The sequence below is a fragment of the Mastacembelus armatus genome, chromosome 21, assembly GCF_900324485.2.
Source record: "Mastacembelus armatus chromosome 21, fMasArm1.2, whole genome shotgun sequence".
In the NCBI taxonomy this organism is placed as follows: domain Eukaryota; kingdom Metazoa; phylum Chordata; class Actinopteri; order Synbranchiformes; family Mastacembelidae; genus Mastacembelus; species Mastacembelus armatus.
In genome coordinates this window covers 22643999-22663231 of record NC_046653.1, presented here as the reverse complement: position 1 = coordinate 22663231, position 19233 = coordinate 22643999, and the positions used below count along the sequence as shown (strand labels likewise).

The window sequence follows — 19233 nt, the reverse complement described above, 5'->3', positions numbered from 1 at the left end:
CACTTTCATACATTTGAGAAGCTTTTTAGAGACAGATTTCGAAAATCAACCTCACAACATAGCAAAGATGTTTTTTTTCTTTTACCCAAATAAATAACCTGCCATAGAGGCCTGCTGTAGACCAAGAAGATTCAAGTGTTATATTTTGACAAACATTTTTATTGTCAGTAACAGATTTTCACAATCTAAACTGTGCTGTAACATGTTTGTACAAAAAGTCTATTTTGTCTACTATCATTGGAATTAATGAACTCTAGAAATTAAATGTGACATTTTTAATTTCAACAACTTAATACAAGCCTGTCGGATTTGTGACAGCTTAAGGCCATATATGAGTGGATTTTGAAGAGGCTGTACAACCACTGAATACACACCTAAGGTAATAAAAAGTTCAAATGGAGTAGAGGACATGTCAAATCTCTGAGTGATCAAAATATAAAAACAGGCAAAGACAAAGCTAATGAGTGAAATTAAATGTGGAGTACAAGTCTCTAAAGCCTTCAATTTAGTCTCTTTGGAGCCTTTTAAACAAACAGCCAAAATCTTTCCATAACTATATGATATATAAATGAGAGGAACAGCAACAGTGAAAATAAGGCCAAAAATCAGATCATGAACAAGTGACACTGTTCTGTCTGGTGAACAGGAAAGTTCAACTACAATGTGGTTTTCACAAAAAAAGCTATTGATAATATTTTTACAACGTTTTAAACGAATAGTAAAAGATAATAAAACTGCAACCTCTACAAATGTAACTATCCAGATAACAATTATGACTATTTGTGCTTTTCTTTTAGTTATTATGGTATTATAATGTAAAGGTTTACAAATACAAACATATCTATCATAGGCCATTACTGTTAATGTTCCAAATTCAATACCTGCATATGCGTGGATGTTAAATATTTGAATAAAACAGTAAAAGGCAGAAATTTCATGAGTCTCTGACAAGATCTGTGCCATAAGGCAGGGCATTAAAGATGTGCTGCCATATATTTCATTAACAAACAAACAACACAGGAATAAATACATGGGCTCATGCAGATTTCTGTCCACATAAATAGTGAAAATAAGAAAAGTGTTGGCAACAATAACTAACATATAAAATATGAATGCTAGAGTGAAATACAGATATTTAAACTGTCCCACCTTACTGTACATAGTCAGCACAAATGAAACAATTTCTGTAGAATTATCCATTAGGCCAGTAATAACATACAGGAATACATTTGATAATTTAGATATGTGATTGCAAATGTTGAGAAATAAATCAAAATATATGAATTATATTAACTATTCCTCAGTCAATGGAAGAAATTACTGACCATTTAGTTAATTACAAAATTTCTGCCACTCTGAAAATAATTTGAAACCCACTGTGTGAATTAATGGTTATAGAATCTATTTATGGAAAAGTATGATTTTCTGTTATTGTTAAATTTTCTAATAAATATGATATATTTAGCAGACATTATCCTGGGCACAAACATGTAGAAAGAACCTGTAAGTTAAAAAAAGAATAAAAATCAATTAATGTTTGTTAGAGCCAGCTTCAAAAAAACCATATGATTATCTAAACAGTGTGATTGTGGATAAACAGTGCTGTCATATTAGTCAGATCCCAGTCATATCACACAAACACCAAACAGTGAGGCAGATAGAAACTGCTGTCACCTCCCCACCCCACTGAGACGAACAGAACCAGGTGCTGAACCTTTATACTGATGCCTTGGCAGTCAAGTGAGTAGAATAAGCAGAAAGCTGCAGAAGGCCTGTATTCCCTCTCCATAGCAATAAGTGGGCTGAGCCTCAGTTTCTTCCAACACAAAGGTTGGAAAAACAATAGTAACAATAGGTAATAGAAAAACAAAGTACCAACTCTGGGCAACCTAGCAACAGGGACACACACACGCATATGCATTCAAGCAAAAAGGGTGCTTGCAAAGCCAGCAGGTACGTCCTATATTTGTCTTCTGATGTTGATTTCTGCTGTAAAACATGACTGAAATCAAAGACTGTTAGAAACTGTAAAGTAAATGTACAGAAACACTAAATGTAATAACTCCCTTCAACTTATTCCCTCTAATCCCAAGTCACTGTTGGCTACTTACCTTATTGATAAGGAATTTAAGCTTGGTTTGTTATTTTTAGTCTGTCAGTCTGCAGGTGAACCAGATGAACTGAAAGTTTGTTTATTCCCAACTTTCACTAAAAGCTGTTTTATGGTCTGTGCACCTTAAAATTATGTTTTGCAGAAACATTTGTTCACAAGGAGGCAACATTCAGGAGATGACTGCACGTACAAGAACTTAAAGCCTCCTCAACATATTTATATGGAGTTACTCTTTATTCTTGGCGGTTACTCTTAAGGTGCTATCACAAAAGCTTTCCATGTGCATTTTGCTCACAGACTTTCTGACAGACAAATGGCAGTTTGTGAGTTGCGAAAGCATGTCTCTGACTACCGGATCATCAGGACTGGATCCCCCCCAAGTCTGCGTCCTTGGAGTTACTCTTTATTCCTGGCAGTTACTCTTAAGGTGCTACTACAAATTCAGTATGATCGATGCTTGGAGGTACGATTGTCAGGCAGTATGAAAGTTTCTTGGTGGATGATGAAGTTGGGGGCCTCTGGGCCAAAAAGTGAAGCCAGCCTCGGTTACAGTAGGGGGATGGTGGGAAACCCAGTTGCTGTCATATCAACCACCTGCGAGATGAGAGTGAAGGTGAAAGCCAGTCGTTTCAATTTTGCCAGTTCCATGGCCCAGCTGACAGATCACAGTAATGGGGTACTAGGCCAAACCAGGACATGACGCAATACCTGCTTTGATCTGTACTGTTAATCTACACATCCTGTGGAGCCTCAGTGAGCTTGGAAGCATCAGGAGCCCACACCAATCAGCCATTGTATGAATGATGATGGGAAGCTCCTGAAGCAGCTGGCCCCAAGCCAATTGTTGTGGCTGAACCTTGTAAAACATGTCCACTCAGGGAAAGTGTCATGAAGATGCTGCTCTGGGTTCAAGTTCAGAAAGGGGTACTGCAAATGCCACTTGGATAGGCCCCAGTAATGGACATGGAATTGTTCAAATCCACATCCAATGCCAGTCCTAGAAGTGCTCACTAATTTAGAAAAACCACCTGCAGAACAAACACACAAGTCAAAGTGAGGGTGAGGCCTATGTTTTTTTCAGAAATGTAGACCATGTCAGACTCTTGGCAAAGATCAAGCTCGTTATCAGAAAGTCATAACTTTTATGACTTGTATGCAGATGAGTTTGAGGTTAGGAAATTTGTTGCGCAGGGACCTTACCAGGTGGGCGCTTTAGTGTGTTAGCACAAGGATGTAATAAGGCCAAAAAGCAACAGCTTAGAGGGCTGCTACCCAGTAAGACAAAACCTACATACACTCCTTACAATGTAAGAATGTTGACCAGAGGCAGTTCTCGAGATAATGGTCTCAGGATTATCTGTCCTTGAAATCCTTGTATGGGTCTGAGGTAATTTGTCAATAAAACCAAGTAATTTATTAAATATCAATTTTATTTTATAAGATGATCCATACATTCATTAATTTTCTTCCACTATATCCAGGGACATGGAGTCTAGAGTGCCAAAATCACAGAGGCTAATAGCTTAATCCATGTAATTTATTAGAAATCTATTTTTATTTTATAAGATGATCCATCCATCCATCTAACCATTTGCCCTGAGATGCCCTGTCTTCTTTCTCCTTAGACCTTTCCTCCAGCTCTTCTTGGGGTATACCAAGACATTCCCAGGACAGCCGAGAGACATTTCCCTGGAATGAAAGGGTTGTTTCCCTGTGCCTACGGCGAGGGGACAGGTCGATGATTGACTTTGTAATTGTGTCATCTGACCTTCGGCCGTATGTCTTGAACACTCTGGTAAGGAGAGAGGCAGAGCTGTCAACTGATCACCACCTGGTGGTGAGTTCTATCCGCTGGCGGAGAAGGAAGCGGGACTGACTTGGCAGGCCTAAACGTACAGTGAGGGTCTGTTGGGAATGTTTGGCTAAATCCTCTGTCAGGGAGGTCTTTAAGTCCCACCTCCGAGAGAGCTTCAGCCAGATCCCAAGGGAGGCTGGGGATATTGAGTCCGAATGGACTATGTTTTCCACCTTCATTGTCGACACAGCGGCTAGGAGCTGTGCCAGAAGAGATTCTGGCAAACCGTTCGGTGCCTCAGGAGGGGGTGAGCAGTGCTCTGCTAACACTGTTTACAGTGGAGGTGGGGAGCTGCTGACCTCGACTCGGGATATTGTCGGACGGTGGAAGGAATTCTTTGAGGATCTCCTTAACCCCGCCGACACGTCTTCCATAAAGGAAGCAGGGGCTGGGGATTCAGAGGCTGATCCATCCATCACCCAAGCCGAGGTCACTGAGGTATTTCGGCAGCTCCTCGGTGGCAAAGCACCAGGGGTGGATGAGATCCGCCCCGAGTACCTCAAGTCTCTGGATGTTGATAGACTGTCATGGCTGACACACCTGTACAACATCACATGGCAATCAGGGACAGTACCCCTGGATTGGCAGACCGGGGTGGTGGTCCCTCTTTTTAAGAAGGGAGACCGGAGGGTGTGTTACAGAGGGATCACACTCCTGAGCCTTCCTGGGAAGGTCTATGCCAGGGTGCTGGAGAGGAGGATCCGGCCGGTGGTCGAACCCCGGATCCAGGTGGAACAATGCGGGTTTCGTCCCGGTCGTAAAACACTGGACCAGCTCTATACCCTCTCAAGGGTGCTCAAGGGTTCATGGGAGTTTGCCCAACCAGTTCACATGTGCTTTGTGGACCTAGAGAAGGCATTTGACCGGGTCCCTTGCAGTATCCTGTGGGAGGTGCTCCAGGTGTATGGGGTCTGGGACCCTTTGCTAAGGGCTATCCGGTCTCTGTACAAACGGAGCAGGAGCTTGGTTCGCATTGCCAGCAGGGCTGCCATTTGTCACCAGTTCTGTTCATTATTTTTATGGACAGAAGGCACAGCCAGGGGCCAGAGGGAGTCCAGTTCATGGACCACAGGTTCTCATTTCTGCTTTTTGCAGATGATGTTGTCCTGTTGGCTCCATCGAGCCCCAGCGTGCGTTGGGGCGGTTTGCAATCGAGTGTGATGTGGCTGGGATGAGTATCAGCACCTCCTAGTCTGAGGCCATGGTTCTCAAACGGAAAAAGGTGCCTTGCATACTACACACAAAGATGTAATAAAACCCAAAAGCAATAGCTTAGAGGGTTGCTACCCAGTAAGACAAAACCTACATACACTCCTTACAAGAGAATGTTGACAAACGGCAGTTGTCGAGATAATGAATTATCCTTGAAATCCTTGTATGGGTCTGAGGTTATTTGTCAATAAATCCATGTAAGTTATTAGAAATCTATTTTTATTTATAAGATGATCCATCCATCCATCTAACCATTTATTCATTCATTTTCTTCTGCTATATCCAGGGATGAGCCGCGGAGGTAATGGCCTAAGCAGAGATGACCTGTCTTCCTTCTCCTTAGACATTTCCTCCAGCTCTTCTTGTGGTATACCAAGGTATTCCCAGGACAGCCGAGAAACATAGCCCCTCCAGTATGTCTGGGTCTTCCCCGGGGTCTCCTCTAGGTGGGACATGCCTGGGACACCTCTTCAAGGAGGCATCCAGGAAGCATGCAGAACAGATGCCTGAGCCACTTCAACTGGTTCGTCTTGATGTGAAAGAGCAGTTGCTTTAGTCCGAGCTCCTCCTGGGTGACCAAGCTCCTCACCTGATCTCTAAGGGAGCGCCTAGCCAACCTGCAGAGGAAGCTCATTTCAGCCACTTGTATCTGAGATCTTATCCTTACAGTCATGACCCAAAGCTCAAGACCATAGATGAGAGTATGGGCATGGGTATGATATTTTGCCAGTTTCTCCACTCAAGTTTGAAGCCTAGCTGTCTGGATTTTCTTCACTTTCATCTTCAGCCACATCAGTGTTATAAATGTGTGGATCAGAATCAACCCTACAAGTTTTGGATGAGGTGCTCTCGGACTCTGTGTAGCTCAATATTTTCTTTCATCGAACCAAGGATCCTCTCCAAACTAATGAAAAGCCCTTGTTGTCATTTAATAATACCATTAATTTAGAGTTCACATATCATGATTCCAGTCATGATGACAATTAATCCAGTAATATCACTGAACACTTACTTTAATTGCCTTGTTTCTTTAAAAAGAGTCTCCAAATAAAGATAAATTTTTTAGTGAGTTTTAGGATGTTGACAATGTTTTTTTTCTTACACATTTTGCATTTTTCTTATATAAAATGAAAAATTAACTAGAATCTCTTTTGTGTAAATAAAGGAGACAAATTATTGCACATTTAAGTTTAAGAATTTTGGTATTGTGTATCGATTGTAATAATGTTATTTATTATATTATAGATATTTATTGTATCTGTATGTTATTTGCCATCATTTGCTGCTCACACTAAGCCATCTGTGTAGATCAGGGTTTGAGTTTAGGAAACTCAGTTTTACACTTTCATACATTTGAGAAGCTTTTTAGAGACAGATTTAAAAAGCAATGTTCGAAAATCAACCTCACAACATAGCAAAGATGTTTTTTTCTTTTACCCAAATAAATAACCTGCCATAGAGGCCTGCTGCAGACCAAGAAGATTCAAGTGTTATATTTTGACAAACATTTTTATTGTCAGTAACAGATTTTCACAATCTAAACTGTGCTGTAACATGTTTGTACAAAAAGTCTATTTTGTCTACTATCATTGGAATTAATGAACTCTAGAAATTAAATGTGACATTTCAGCAACTTAATACAAGCCTGTCGGATTTGTGACAGCTTAAGGCCATATATGAGTGGATTTTGAAGAGGCTGTACAACCACTGAATATACACCTAAGGTAATAAAAAGTTCAAATGGAGTAGAGGACATGTCAAATCTCTGAGTGATCAAAATATAAAAACAGGCAAGGACAAAGGTAATGAGTGAAATTAAATGTGGAGTGCAAGTCTCTAAAGCCTTCAATTTAGTCTCTTTGGAGCCTTTTAAACAAACAGCCAAAATCCTTATATAACTATATGATATATAAATGAGAGGGATAGTAGCAGTGAAAATAAGGCCAAAAATCAGATCATGAACAAGTGACACTGTTCTGTCTGGTGAACAGGAAAGTTCAACTACAATGTGGTTTTCACAAAAAAAGCTATTGATAATATTTTTACAACGTTTTAAACGAATAGTAAAAGATAATAAAACTCCACCCTCTAAAAATGTAACTATCCAGATAACAATTATGACAATTTGTGCTTTTCTTTTAGTTATTATGGTATTATAATGTAAAGGTTTACAAATACAAACATATCTATCATAGGCCATTGTTGTTAATATTCCATATTCAATACCTGCATATGTGTGGATGTTAAATATTTGAATAAAACAGTAAAAGGCAGAAATTTCATGAGTCTCTGACAAGATCTGTGCCATAAGGCAGGGCATTAAAGATGTGCTGCCAGATATTCCATTAACAAACAAACAACACAGGAATAAATACATGGGCTCATGCAGATTTCTGTCCACATAAATAGTGAAAATAAGAAAAGTGTTGGCAACAATAATCAACATATAAAATATCAATGCTAGAGTGAAACAGAGATATTTAAACTGTCCCACCTTACTGTACATAGTCAGCACAAATGAAACAATTTCTGTAGAATTATCCATTAGGCCAGTAATAACATACAGGAATACATTTGATAATTTAGATATGTGATTGCAAATGTTGAGAAATAAATCAAAATATATGAATTATATTAACTATTCCTCAGTCAATGGAAGAAATTACTGAACATTTAGTTAATTACAAAATTTCTGCCACTCTGAAAATAATTTGAAACCCACTGTGTGAATTAATGGTTATAGAATCTATTTATGGAAAAGTATGATTTTCTGTTATTGTTAAATTTTCTAATAAATATGATATATTTAGCAGACATTATCCTGGGCACAAACATGTAGAAAGAACCTGTAAGTTGAAAAAAGAATAAAAGTAAAATGTTTGTTAGAGCCAGCTTCAAAAAAACCATATGATTATCTAAACAGTGTGATTGTGGATAAACAGTGCTGTCATATTAGTCAGATCCCAGTCATATCACACAAACACCAAACAGTGAGGCAGATAGAAACTGCTGTCACCTCCCCACCCCACTGAGACGAACAGAACCAGGTGCTGAACCTTTATACTGATGCCTTGGCAGTCAAGTGAGTAGAATAAGCAGAAAGCTGCAGAAGGCCTGTATTCCCTCTCCATAGCAATAAGTGGGCTGAGCCTCAGGTTCCTCCAACACAAAGGTTGGAAAAACATTTTTATTTATTTCACTGTGACTTATGTCATCAAAGAAACAGTTGCAGGCCCTTGTTTTGGTGAACAGTGTTGCCACAGCAGACAGTGTGGAGAATCTTATTCTTATTTCTGTGACTGTAGCCACGGTAATAGAAACACAGAGTACCAGCTCTGGGAAACCTAGCAACAGGGACACATACACACATGCACACACACACAAACAGAAAGGACTTTCTAAGGCCACCAGGTACGTCTAACATTTTATCTTTTAATGTTAATTTCTGTATAATACATGCGACACATGCAGGAGCTCTAAACTCAATATACCAACATTTAACTTTTTGCACTCTCTGTGTAAGATTTGGAAATGTGGTTTAATGACTGGCAGCAGGTGAGTGTGGTGGTTAGAAATGTTTAAATCTCATTTGAACACGAAGTCTGTCTGTGTCTCTTTGGGTTTTCTCTGGGTACTCTGGCTTCCTCCCCCCAGTCCAGAAACATACAGTCTTAGGTTTGCTTAAATAGTAACTTTAAACTGTTTGTAGTGTGAGTGTTTGACTGTCTCTATACATCAGCGTAGTGATAGACTGATGATCTGTCCAATGGTATCTGGGATTGACTCCAGCTCCACCATCACACTGGATGTTCCAGGGTCAGCGATAGATGATAGATGGATGATTTGGTGACTGAAGTGGGAAAATACTGTAAAATTGCTTGTCACTATTTACTGCCTTTTTGTGAAAAAGAAGAAAATAAATTCATAACAAAGAATACATTTCATTTTGAGCTCTGTAAAGATTAACGACAAACTGAGTTACTGAAATTGATTCTGCAATTAATGAAATCACTGTATACAAATACAAACATAAGCAGTAACATGAGAGCCAGTAAACAGCTGACATGATAAAACAAATAGCAATTTTCTCAAATAGAAATATAAGATAATTAACATTTACACAAAGCAGTCACTGGCCTGCTCAGGTCAGTGTCATCAGTATATAGCATCATTATCTTATAATTATAATAACCTCTCTTTGACTCAGCCGTCCTGCTTGATGAAGTGACACCATGAAAGATTTGTCTCTGTCCTTGCTGAGTCGAGGGTGTGGTCGATTGGTCTCGTCCAACAAAAGCACTGGGAGACAGGATGGACGGGTGGATGTCTGTTTCACACCTCAGGTACTCACACACACTGTCTCACAAATGCCCCCAAAATACAATACATCACATGATTTCTTCACCGTGACCCTGGTTAAGGAATTAGCTGGTATAGAAAATGGATGGATGGATGGACATGATTTCTTCTGTTGGATTACATTTTAATGTATTTTGTCTATGGTTAGTGTGCTTGTCCCTGGTTTTCTGTCTAAAACTGTCTGAAAATTAATCTAAGTTGCACCAACTTTTACCTAACCAATTAGTCCATCATTGATCAACCAGACAGTCCATGTGTCCTATAATTGAAATAATGCACATATCTATCTATCAATAGGACTACTACATCTGGAAGTCCCAGCAGTCTCTGCTGCGTCTGTCCAACAGTGGCCGTCTGTTTGCAGAGGCAGCGTCAACCCTTCCAAAGACGTACAGCACTCGTAGGGGGCCACTTCTGCTGTACTCCCAGGTGTGTGTGTGTGTGTACAGTTACCCTACATGTCAATAAGCCACATATACACACATATAGTGTAATCCAAATAGATAGATTTTCCACCAAATTATTTTACTCATATGACAAACCAGAGCTAAGAATTGAGCATGACTGCTGATTTGCCCCTTTCTTCTGTCTGGAGGACATGGTTACCACGGAAACCGGATGTGGGTCAGTGGCCGGGGCCAGGAAGAAGCGGGTTGTTGAGCGCGACACTCAGCAGGTGGAACAGCAGTTGAGCACCATGAAGGAGCTGACCGCAGCCATTTTGAACTACAGACACAGTCAGGTAGGTGGAATGAAGCAGGAAACACTTCTCTAGCTACCCTGAGTTTATTTATGTATCTGTGCACATTCACAATGTACCAATATGTTTGTGACAGAAAAAGCCCTGTACGTGGCAGTACAGCTTTTAGCTTATTTCTGCTCATGGTTGTGGATCTATGACACAATATTTGAGTTATTTTGCCATATATTGACCAAATGTGTCTTTTTTCCCCCCAGTACTCCTCTTCCCTCTTCGCTCCAACCTACATTCTTCCTGATCACCTCCCTCCAGCTCCAAACCTCCAGTGTCCTGCGTCTCCAACCATTTGCACCAACCAAGCTCAGCTCAATTCAGAGTCACTTGTACAGCTGAACCCACATCCCACAGGGAGAAACACTGAGCAAGTGAAGATCCAACCCCAAGGTAAAAAATGGATAGACAGACAGATGGGATGACACAGACTGATATGGAAAACCTGACCCCAACACTTTTTTATCATATGTTGTTATGAGCAAGGAAAATAGAACAAACCTGATGTAGAACCTAAACTTATGTTCAGGAAACCCATTTGGGTAAGCTTTGGATCTAAAGCATAATCTTAGGTTTGTCTGCAGATAAAGGAAAGGAGGACAGCAGGACAAGAGTCAGAGTGGATCTGTTCCTCCAGATACCACGTGTCTCCAGGACTCCATCTCCACAGAATCAGCAGTGGGGACACTATGTAGCAATGACCCCTGAAGAACCAGCACAACCTCAGGTGACCTGCTAATGACTGAAGTTACATCTAACGACATTAACTTCGTATGTATGTGTTAATCTTTATTGTTTTATTTATTGGACTTCACAACAAACTGCAGCCTTACTCAGACTTTAGCCTGCAGCAAACTGAAATAACCCACCACAGACCAGGAGGGGGTCTCCATCATCCAAACATGACCGGTGTCAGTGATACGGCAAATGATCAAGCCTGTTCCACTCGAGACAGGAGAATACCTTCAGATAAAGACAACTCTGAAAGAAAGACAATTAGGAACAGGCGTCAGAGCATAGGTAAAGTTGTAAACTGTAAATGTGTGTAAGTCAATGAGATTTGCTTTATTTAATTGTTTACTTTACTTTACTTTATTTATTGTTTCCTTACTGCTTTCTAGTGAGACTACCTGGAGCAGAGCCTGAAACAAACTCTACCTCAGGTAGTGTTCATAGTAGAAGTAATTACTACTAGTAGAATTATAACATTTACCTTTTATAACTCTTCTACAATATGTGTTGATATATCTGATGCTCTGATTGCCTCCCCCACAAACAGGCCTGGTTCTCCCTCCTCTCAAAGGGGGACAGTCAGTCTGTCATGGACTCTGCTGGGAGAAGACAGACAGGGTAAGACAAGAACAAGAGGAGTAACTTAGCTCAGGACTTTTACATGTTTTATCAGTAAATTGTGGAGCTGAGAAAACAATGTGTTTTCCACCGATCTCTATACATTTCATTGGTTGGATTGAGGGTTTTGATGACAAATGTGGATCGAAATCCTGAATTTTATTTTTGGAATTTCTTTTTAACTTTTGCATGTTCTCATTTCCAGGATATTGTTGTATGAGGTAAGAACCAAACTTTCAATAACAGACGTACCTGTGTTGAATGTTTTAGCTAAGATGCGACGGCCTCAGCGGTCATGAACACCATGCACAGCAACTGCCTCCCATAGCAGACAGAAGTACTGCTGCCCCAGGGGAGGTCATCCAGGCTCAGACCCACCAGAACACCCAACCCCAGGCAGAAAGGGTTGGGTTTCAATCCCATGAAAAGCTGAACAGACTCCATCAACAGTCTGTGTTTCCTCCTGTGCTGTTTTCTGTGAACGAAGGTAACAAAGATGCACACATGGACTCGTGTAAGAACATGTAATGACAATGTAAGGACAAGGTAAATTTATCCACTACAGTATGCCCTCCAATAATCCTCAAAAATAGACGTGAATTTCACAGAAACTGAGTGAACGTTGGGTTGATTGACCTACTAAATGACTAAACTGACTGCTGGTGGCTTACAAAACCAGGTTGTACCATCAAAACATAAAAAAATAGGTAGATTGGTTGGTCTTTGTTTTGTTTACAGTGTATATGGTTAAACATGTTTGCTTTAAGGGAAAAATCTGATTTTGCTACTGTGGCAGATGTAATGTGATCCTTAAGTCCTTATTAAGGTTATCAGCATAACATTTTTAGTTTGCAGTATATTATTTGTTGCTTGTGAAACTCAGTTCAAAAATCATAGTTTGCATCACTATAACAGAAACAGGTCATTCTGTATATAAGCAAGTTAACATGTAACAGAGGCTGTGAAATACTGCAGTTTCCTGGATTAGCTGTATTCAGATAATTAAACTTGAAGCACTTTATATACTGCAGACATTCTGACTCTTCTCCCTTTGCCTTTTGGAAGAGACGAGTGGGAAACAGAGAGAAGGAAGAGGAAAAACAGAGAGACAGTACTTTAAAAAAGATACAGCAGGGCCTGGAGGAGCAGGAGGAGGAAGGCTACTCTCCGAGAAAGGCTCTGTGATTTTGTTGGAGCCTGGACAAGGTACAGTACACACACACACACACACACACATGCACACCTTACAGTGAAATAGATGAATCTATAAAGCATGATGGAAATCTGTTTCCAGCGTTTTGGTTTGTGATTGGCTGCTCTGATGCTGCAATTCCCCACTGAGATTAATCAGTTTAAAGCAGTGATATGTTTGGGTCTGACATAGTACGACTGAACTACATGTCCTGACTTCACACACGTGCCATATATGATAAATCTCGACACTTTCTAACTTTCTAATATTTAAGATTTCTTTGCAATTTTTTGGAGATACAGAGAATCTAACATCATCCACAGGGATATACTGCAGTTACTTTTTTTTTTTTTTTGTTCACCGCACTCTCCCTCAGAGCCTCCTCCTCCTGTTGGAGTGTTGGGTTGTGCTGTTGGATGGAAAGGCCCTGGAAAGCAGAGCTCTTTGGCCTTTTTACAGAAGCGACTACATGACCTCCAGGATCCCTATGAATCTGCAAGCAGGGGCGTGGTTAGGGGTCTTCTACCACTGGAGCTGAGAGGTACAGGGCACTAAACCAGCGATGACATGACATGAGACTCAAAGTTTCATTTCGGCTTCTTTTAATCTTAATCGAAACTGAGCTGAAAAACAACATGAATTCCTGAATTATCCAAAAATCCCACTAAAACCATCTGTGGCTTTTGTTTTTGTGTTGTGTACTGTCAGATTTTCAGAATGGCAAATCTGTTGGCAGCCTGATCCTGGGTCCTGATGGGGAGATCATTCAGCTGTCACTGTACAGTAACAGTCAGGACCCACTGCAGGGTGATGGCGGCACACAGCAGCAAGGTGCGATCACTGAGCCTTGAAATCTGGATTAGAGCACATTTGTGTAGACAGTGATGTTAGATAGTTTCAGTCAGTCACTCCTGTCTCTCAGCTCTGCAGGTTGTGTCCACAGAAGGAGAGGAGTTACCCTGGGTCATTGTGCTTCAGTCTGATCATACAACTACAGGTCTGCACAGACACACACAGCCTCCTTGTTTAGATTGAAGAGTGGATTAGTGGATTAGTGGATTGGTATGCAATAATGGGCAGCAGGGTGGCTTGGTGGATAGTGCTGTTGCCTCAGAGCAAGAAGGTTCCTGGTTGATTCTCTTTACTATTATAGACTTTCTGGTGTTTTAAAAAGTATCAAGTCTTCACAAGTCTTATGTTTTTCTCTTCGCTTATTATCTGCTGTGAAAAGTGATAATTCACAACCCCCAGTGTTGTTTGTTCCTGAACCGTTGTCCGTTCATCGTATATGTCTGTAGAAGGACGGGTGGAGCTGAACCCAGATGTTCATGTGGGTGATATCGAACAGCATCAGTCCATACAAGTGGTCAGTTGGTGTTTTTTAGACTGTTCATAAATATTCATGTTTTATCTCATGGTTCTGTCAGTTTGGTGATTTTGTCTGTCATGTGTTGTAGGAAACAGAAACTCACATGCCTGTTGCGGATTTTGCAACTGAGGAGCTGAACTGTAGCACCGAACAAGTCAGTTACAGCTCGATGGCTTTTCTAATAGCACTGTTTGTTTTAACCTGGGTCAAGCTTTTGAATCATGCAGATTGATCATTATTACTAATGATTATCTAATTGAATTTTCCATTTTAATTTCCAATCAGGTCTTAGAACTTCACAGACTCACAGAGACTAATACGACTTCACCCAGCAGCCACACACACACCGGTAAAATCTGCTGCTTATGTTTTTAATGATTAAATGAAATAAGTGATTCATTGAAACATAGTGTTTGTGATTCCAGAGATGATGAGCAAGAAAAAAGCAAAGAGTACGGCAAAGGCAGTGAAAGAGTCATGGAAGGAAACAAAAAAAGATGCTAAAAACAATGTTAGGATGCCTCTCCTTGAGGAGCAGGAGGGAAAGGAAGAGCTGAGTGGAGCCAGCACCGAGGAAGAGGAGGAGGAAGAGCTGGCCAGTACAGGACAAAACGACTACTTGTATGGATCATATAGGCTAGCAATGGGGTGATTGCTTAATTATTTTGATATCTCTATATTAATTATAAACTTCAAACAATAAATAAGTGAAGAAAATAACATATCAGCCAATGGGTTTGTTTGAAATGTGAAATATTTGAAGTTTGTCTTTTCGTCCAGGGAGAAGATGCAGGCTAAAGATGATTTCTTTAGCAGCCAGGAGAACATCAGCCCAACTGATGCAACAACAAAGGACATTGAGGACACCAGGAGGAAGAATACGAAGAGAAAAGAAGCTGCAATAACTGCAAGGTGAACTAGATATACTCATGAACATTATAGGATGACTGTGATTACAAACTGACTAACAAGTGCCCATTCATTTAGTAAAATGGATATGACAAAAGTGAAAAGTCCAGATTCAGATGGACAGAAGGCAACAGGGATGAGGAGTGAAAGAGGAAGGGAGAGACAAAACACAGAAAGTGATGTTCAGTCGATCATCCGGCACAAAGAAGAGGAAAGGGGCGACACTGAAACAGCAGAGACTCTGGACCGTTCTGCTATTCCCTATGAGGTGAGGGTTGATTTACTGTTGACATTTGTACTGTGCAGTTCATACAAAAAGCCATTCAATTCAATTCCTCTTCAACTGCTGTTATCACTTTCTTGCAGAAGAAGAAGCAAAAGTACAGCAAAGCAGAGAGAAGAGACGTGAAGATTGACGAGGAGAGAGGAGATCAAGGAGGAGACATGATAAGGCATGATAAGAGAGATGCTGGGAGGAGAAAGAAAAGGAGAGGAGGGTTGAAACACAAAGACTTGGTTGTTGGTAAGGCATCACAAAAAACCAGGCACCTACCTGACACTAGGCGTGTTATGCAGAGACTTTTGCTGCATTTACAATTCTCACATTTGTTTATTTATTTGTTTGTTTATTTATATACATTTATTTATTATTACATTTATTCAAACCTTTCCTCTACTCCTAGGAACTCCTGAGGACCCCCCAGAGACAGGAGAGATGGGGAGCAACCAGGACCTAAAAGAAGAGTCTTACCTAAAATCTCCCTCTGGAACACAAAACCACAACAACAAAGCAACAAGAGAGGAGGACACAGACACAGAGGTTCTTTCTACCATTGACACACACAGCAGCATCCACTCAGTGAGTTCATTCAGGTCCACTGCCACTTCATCACAGCTCTTTCCGAGGAGCTCCAGGTGGTCGGCCGCATCTTCCTCCAAGGGGAGGGCGGGTCTCCCTTCCTCACATGGACGCCTGTCATCATGTTCGACTGTCATGATTATGGAGGAACAGCTAATGTTGAACCCAGTAAAGCCTGAGGTTGGTAAGAAGCAAACACAGAGTTTACCTTACCTTGATGTTGGATTTAAGCATTTGTAACCTTTCTGAGGCAGCACAAATGTTCGGCCCAATTACAGGATTCTGAAATTACTGTTAATGCTATAATACCAGAGGATTTCATGGTTTCTTAAATTCACCCATTCTGTGGGTTGAGCAGTATGTTGAAATAGAAAAAAGAATAACCAACATTAGGGTTCAATAATTTTTTGGTGCCTCTTTTAGTCCTCCAGGCTCATGAGTAGCGAGGAGGCTGCAGCGGTGCGTCTGGCTCAGCGAGCAGAGAGACGCAGGCAGGAGGTGGAGAGGAAGAGGAGGGAGCGGGAGGAAGAAGAGCGGAAGCAGCAGGAGAGGGAGCAGACAGAGGAGAGGATGAAGAACGAGCTGGATGAGGAGAGGAGGAAGAGAGCTGAGGAGCTCAGGTCCTGATTGTTTTTTTTTAAAACATTAGTCAAGTAAATGTTAACTTGAAAATACAGGAAACAGGAGCAGATCAGAGTTTATGCAATAATAATTATTAAAGACTGTTATTACACTCAGTCTTTCCCAATAGTCCACCTGTAAGTGTCTCTCAGCTTTCAGTGGGACAAACACTAAAGATGGGATTCAAGGTTTTTCAATCAGTACTGAATCTGATCCATCTAATGTTCTACATGTTCTACATGTTCTACATCTAATGTTCTCTAATGTTCTACTCACACAGTATCTACAGGTCTGACTGACAGTATTGTTTAATTAGTTAGTGAATAGAAATCTTTCATCAATCCTATAGTCATAGTTTAGCTCTGTTTTGGTCTCCACCACCTGCTGCAGGAAATATCTGTCTCTTTAAAACAGTAAAGTCTGTAGTTCATTACAGGATTGTCACAGTATTTTCATATTTAAAATTGGCTTAAGGTTTTAAAAAAATGTTTAGTGTTTTTGAGCTTGTTTGCCTGATCGGTGCTACTTCTGGTGATGATATACTAACTCCTGCTGTGTGGCCTTTGTATAATGTCTTAACTGCTACCAGATAAATATTAATTTTCCACTTCTAGGCTGAAAAAGCTGGCACAGGAGGAGGAGATGAGGAGACGCGAGGAGGAGGAGCAGGAGCGAGCGAGACGGGAACAGGCACAAAGAGAGAGGGAGAGGAGGAGGCAGGAGGAGAGAAGAAGGCAGATGGAGCAATTCCAGAAGATGAGAGAGGAGGAGGCAGAGAGGAGAAGAGGTGAGAGGACAGAGAAGGCAACATGGAGGACTGTGATCTAATGAGCCCCTGGTCAGTCATATCAGAACCACAGCTGATGATATTCAAATTTCCACGAAAATATGTTGTGTCCCCTTCAGCTGAACTGGAGCGTTTACAGCTGCAGGAGGAGAAGAGGCAGGAGGAGGAGAATCAGAAGCTACAGGAGATGGATGAGAGTGAGCGGACAGAGTACCTTCGCAGGAAGCAGCAAGAGGAAGAGGACAAGAGGAAACAGGAAGAGGAGCGTAAGAGGAAAGAGGAGGAGGCTGCAGAGGAGGCCAGGCTGCAGGCAGAGCTGCTCACCAGGTGTGTGTGTGTGTCCCCTTGAACTGGGCTGAATACATATGCTCAGTTATTGTCTCGCAAATACTTTTACATTACCACATCATAGTTTTTGTATTCCCTCTGATTTACTTTGCTGAAGGACAAAAGTTTAAAATAAATGAGAAAAATTTATTTGTCCACTAGATCTTATACTGCTGATCTGTCTCTTTCTCATTTTGGCCTCCCTGCAGACAAATGGTGCAGTTGCAGCAAAATTTGGCCTTTAAAAGGGGTCTGATGTTGGAGGCTGAAGGTCTGGAGAAAACTCAGGGTATCTCCAGACCATGGATCTACTCATATTTTACTTTGTTACAGCTACTGGGTCTCAATCCATCTAAACCTGATACCACAGTTGGTCATTAAATCATGCAGGTTCAGGTTGTTTTTACCATGTTTCACACCATCTGATTTTCTATCTCTAATAAAGATGGTGCAAGTTTAATGTTCTTGTATTCCCTCCTTTGCAGTGTCAGCTGGATCTTAGCTTTATTCAAATCCAACAGTTTTTGTCAATGTCTATAATTTATCATTTGTTCCGATCCTATTGAAAATTCAAACACTGTGTTATCTGTGTTTTCCTATAGACATAAAACCTATTTATAATGCTAACAGGAGTTCTAGTGGTCAGTATGTGACCCGAGGGCGTCTTGTATGCATCCATTGGTGCACAGCTGATCATGAAGTGCAGCTTTTCTGCAAACCTTATGCTCATCAGTGCTGGGAATGTTGACAGTATTGTACTGTGAGAAGTCATTATGCTGCCAGTATGTGTTGCCTTGTACGGTCAGTAATCTACAAAACCTTGCTCATAAAGTGCCAGCAAGCTCTTCCTTTAAACAATGTGAGGAATTCTTTCGATTTGTGTACGCATGTGTGGCAGAAGGCTGATTTAAAAGGAATTTTCCAGACACTATGATGAAACACAAACACACCTTACTTGGTTACAGTAAATTCAATACACACAAACACACAGAAGCCCAGCGGTGAGGTAACCTGACTGTAATGAGCATCATTAGGTGTCTCTGTGACCTCCCTGGTGTGTCACCTTTAGCGGTGAAAAGGCTTCTGGGAACAGGGCTGGCTACAGCTCATTACTGTATGGCTACTGTGTGTTGGCCTCATGAGATGCTCCTGAAAGCAAATACCTCACACTTCAATAAGCTCAGCAGAAAGAGTCAAAATAACAAATTATTATGTATTATACATGTTATTTTACAGGACTTTACCTCTCATCTTTATGGACTTTCATTTTATTATATATAATCAGTATTTCTCAGCATTGCTGTTGTTTTTGAGAGGTTAATTCTTACTTATGGAGCTGTTACAGTTGAAGTGGTCAAGATGTGATTGTCTTCATTCTCAATGTGCCCCACACTGGAGACAAGCACCAAACAAAGTGAACTACAGGTCAGACAGTTTGGAAAAGCCTGGATCACAGGAGAAGGCCTCTCATTTTCAAACATTTCATTAAATCCTGGACTGTTCTGTAAAAACTGTGCCATCGATCCCCT

The 19233-nt window shown here is 40.8% G+C and overlaps 3 protein-coding genes across 3 annotated transcripts; 2 read left to right on the top strand and 1 right to left on the bottom strand.

Annotated features, from left to right (window-relative positions):
• Positions 1-243: 243 nt before the first annotated feature.
• On the bottom strand, positions 244-1200 carry LOC113123132 (putative olfactory receptor 4A4). The gene has a single exon (XM_026294957.1). It carries the CDS (start codon positions 1198-1200, stop codon positions 244-246), a length of 957 nt encoding a protein of 318 aa, XP_026150742.1.
• Positions 1201-8539: 7339 nt separating this feature from the next.
• LOC113123131 (uncharacterized) lies at positions 8540-16596 on the top strand. The gene is made up of 23 exons (XM_026294956.1): positions 8540-8591; positions 9388-9523; positions 9837-9968; positions 10135-10281; positions 10497-10683; positions 10875-11017; positions 11118-11310; positions 11412-11453; positions 11570-11640; positions 11911-12127; positions 12706-12846; positions 13209-13373; positions 13541-13663; positions 13755-13829; positions 14131-14198; positions 14290-14355; positions 14487-14550; positions 14627-14849; positions 14982-15113; positions 15189-15378; positions 15477-15633; positions 15794-16149; positions 16393-16596. Exons 2-23 carry the CDS (start codon positions 9413-9415, stop codon positions 16594-16596), a joined length of 3207 nt encoding a protein of 1068 aa, XP_026150741.1. The 5' UTR covers positions 8540-8591; positions 9388-9412.
• Positions 16597-17336: 740 nt separating this feature from the next.
• LOC113123816 (uncharacterized protein KIAA2012 homolog) lies at positions 17337-18836 on the top strand. The gene is made up of 3 exons (XM_026296121.1): positions 17337-17377; positions 17497-17704; positions 17914-18836. Exons 1-3 carry the CDS (start codon positions 17347-17349, stop codon positions 18083-18085), a joined length of 411 nt encoding a protein of 136 aa, XP_026151906.1. The 5' UTR covers positions 17337-17346; the 3' UTR covers positions 18086-18836.
• The last annotated feature ends 397 nt before the right edge of the window (positions 18837-19233 follow it).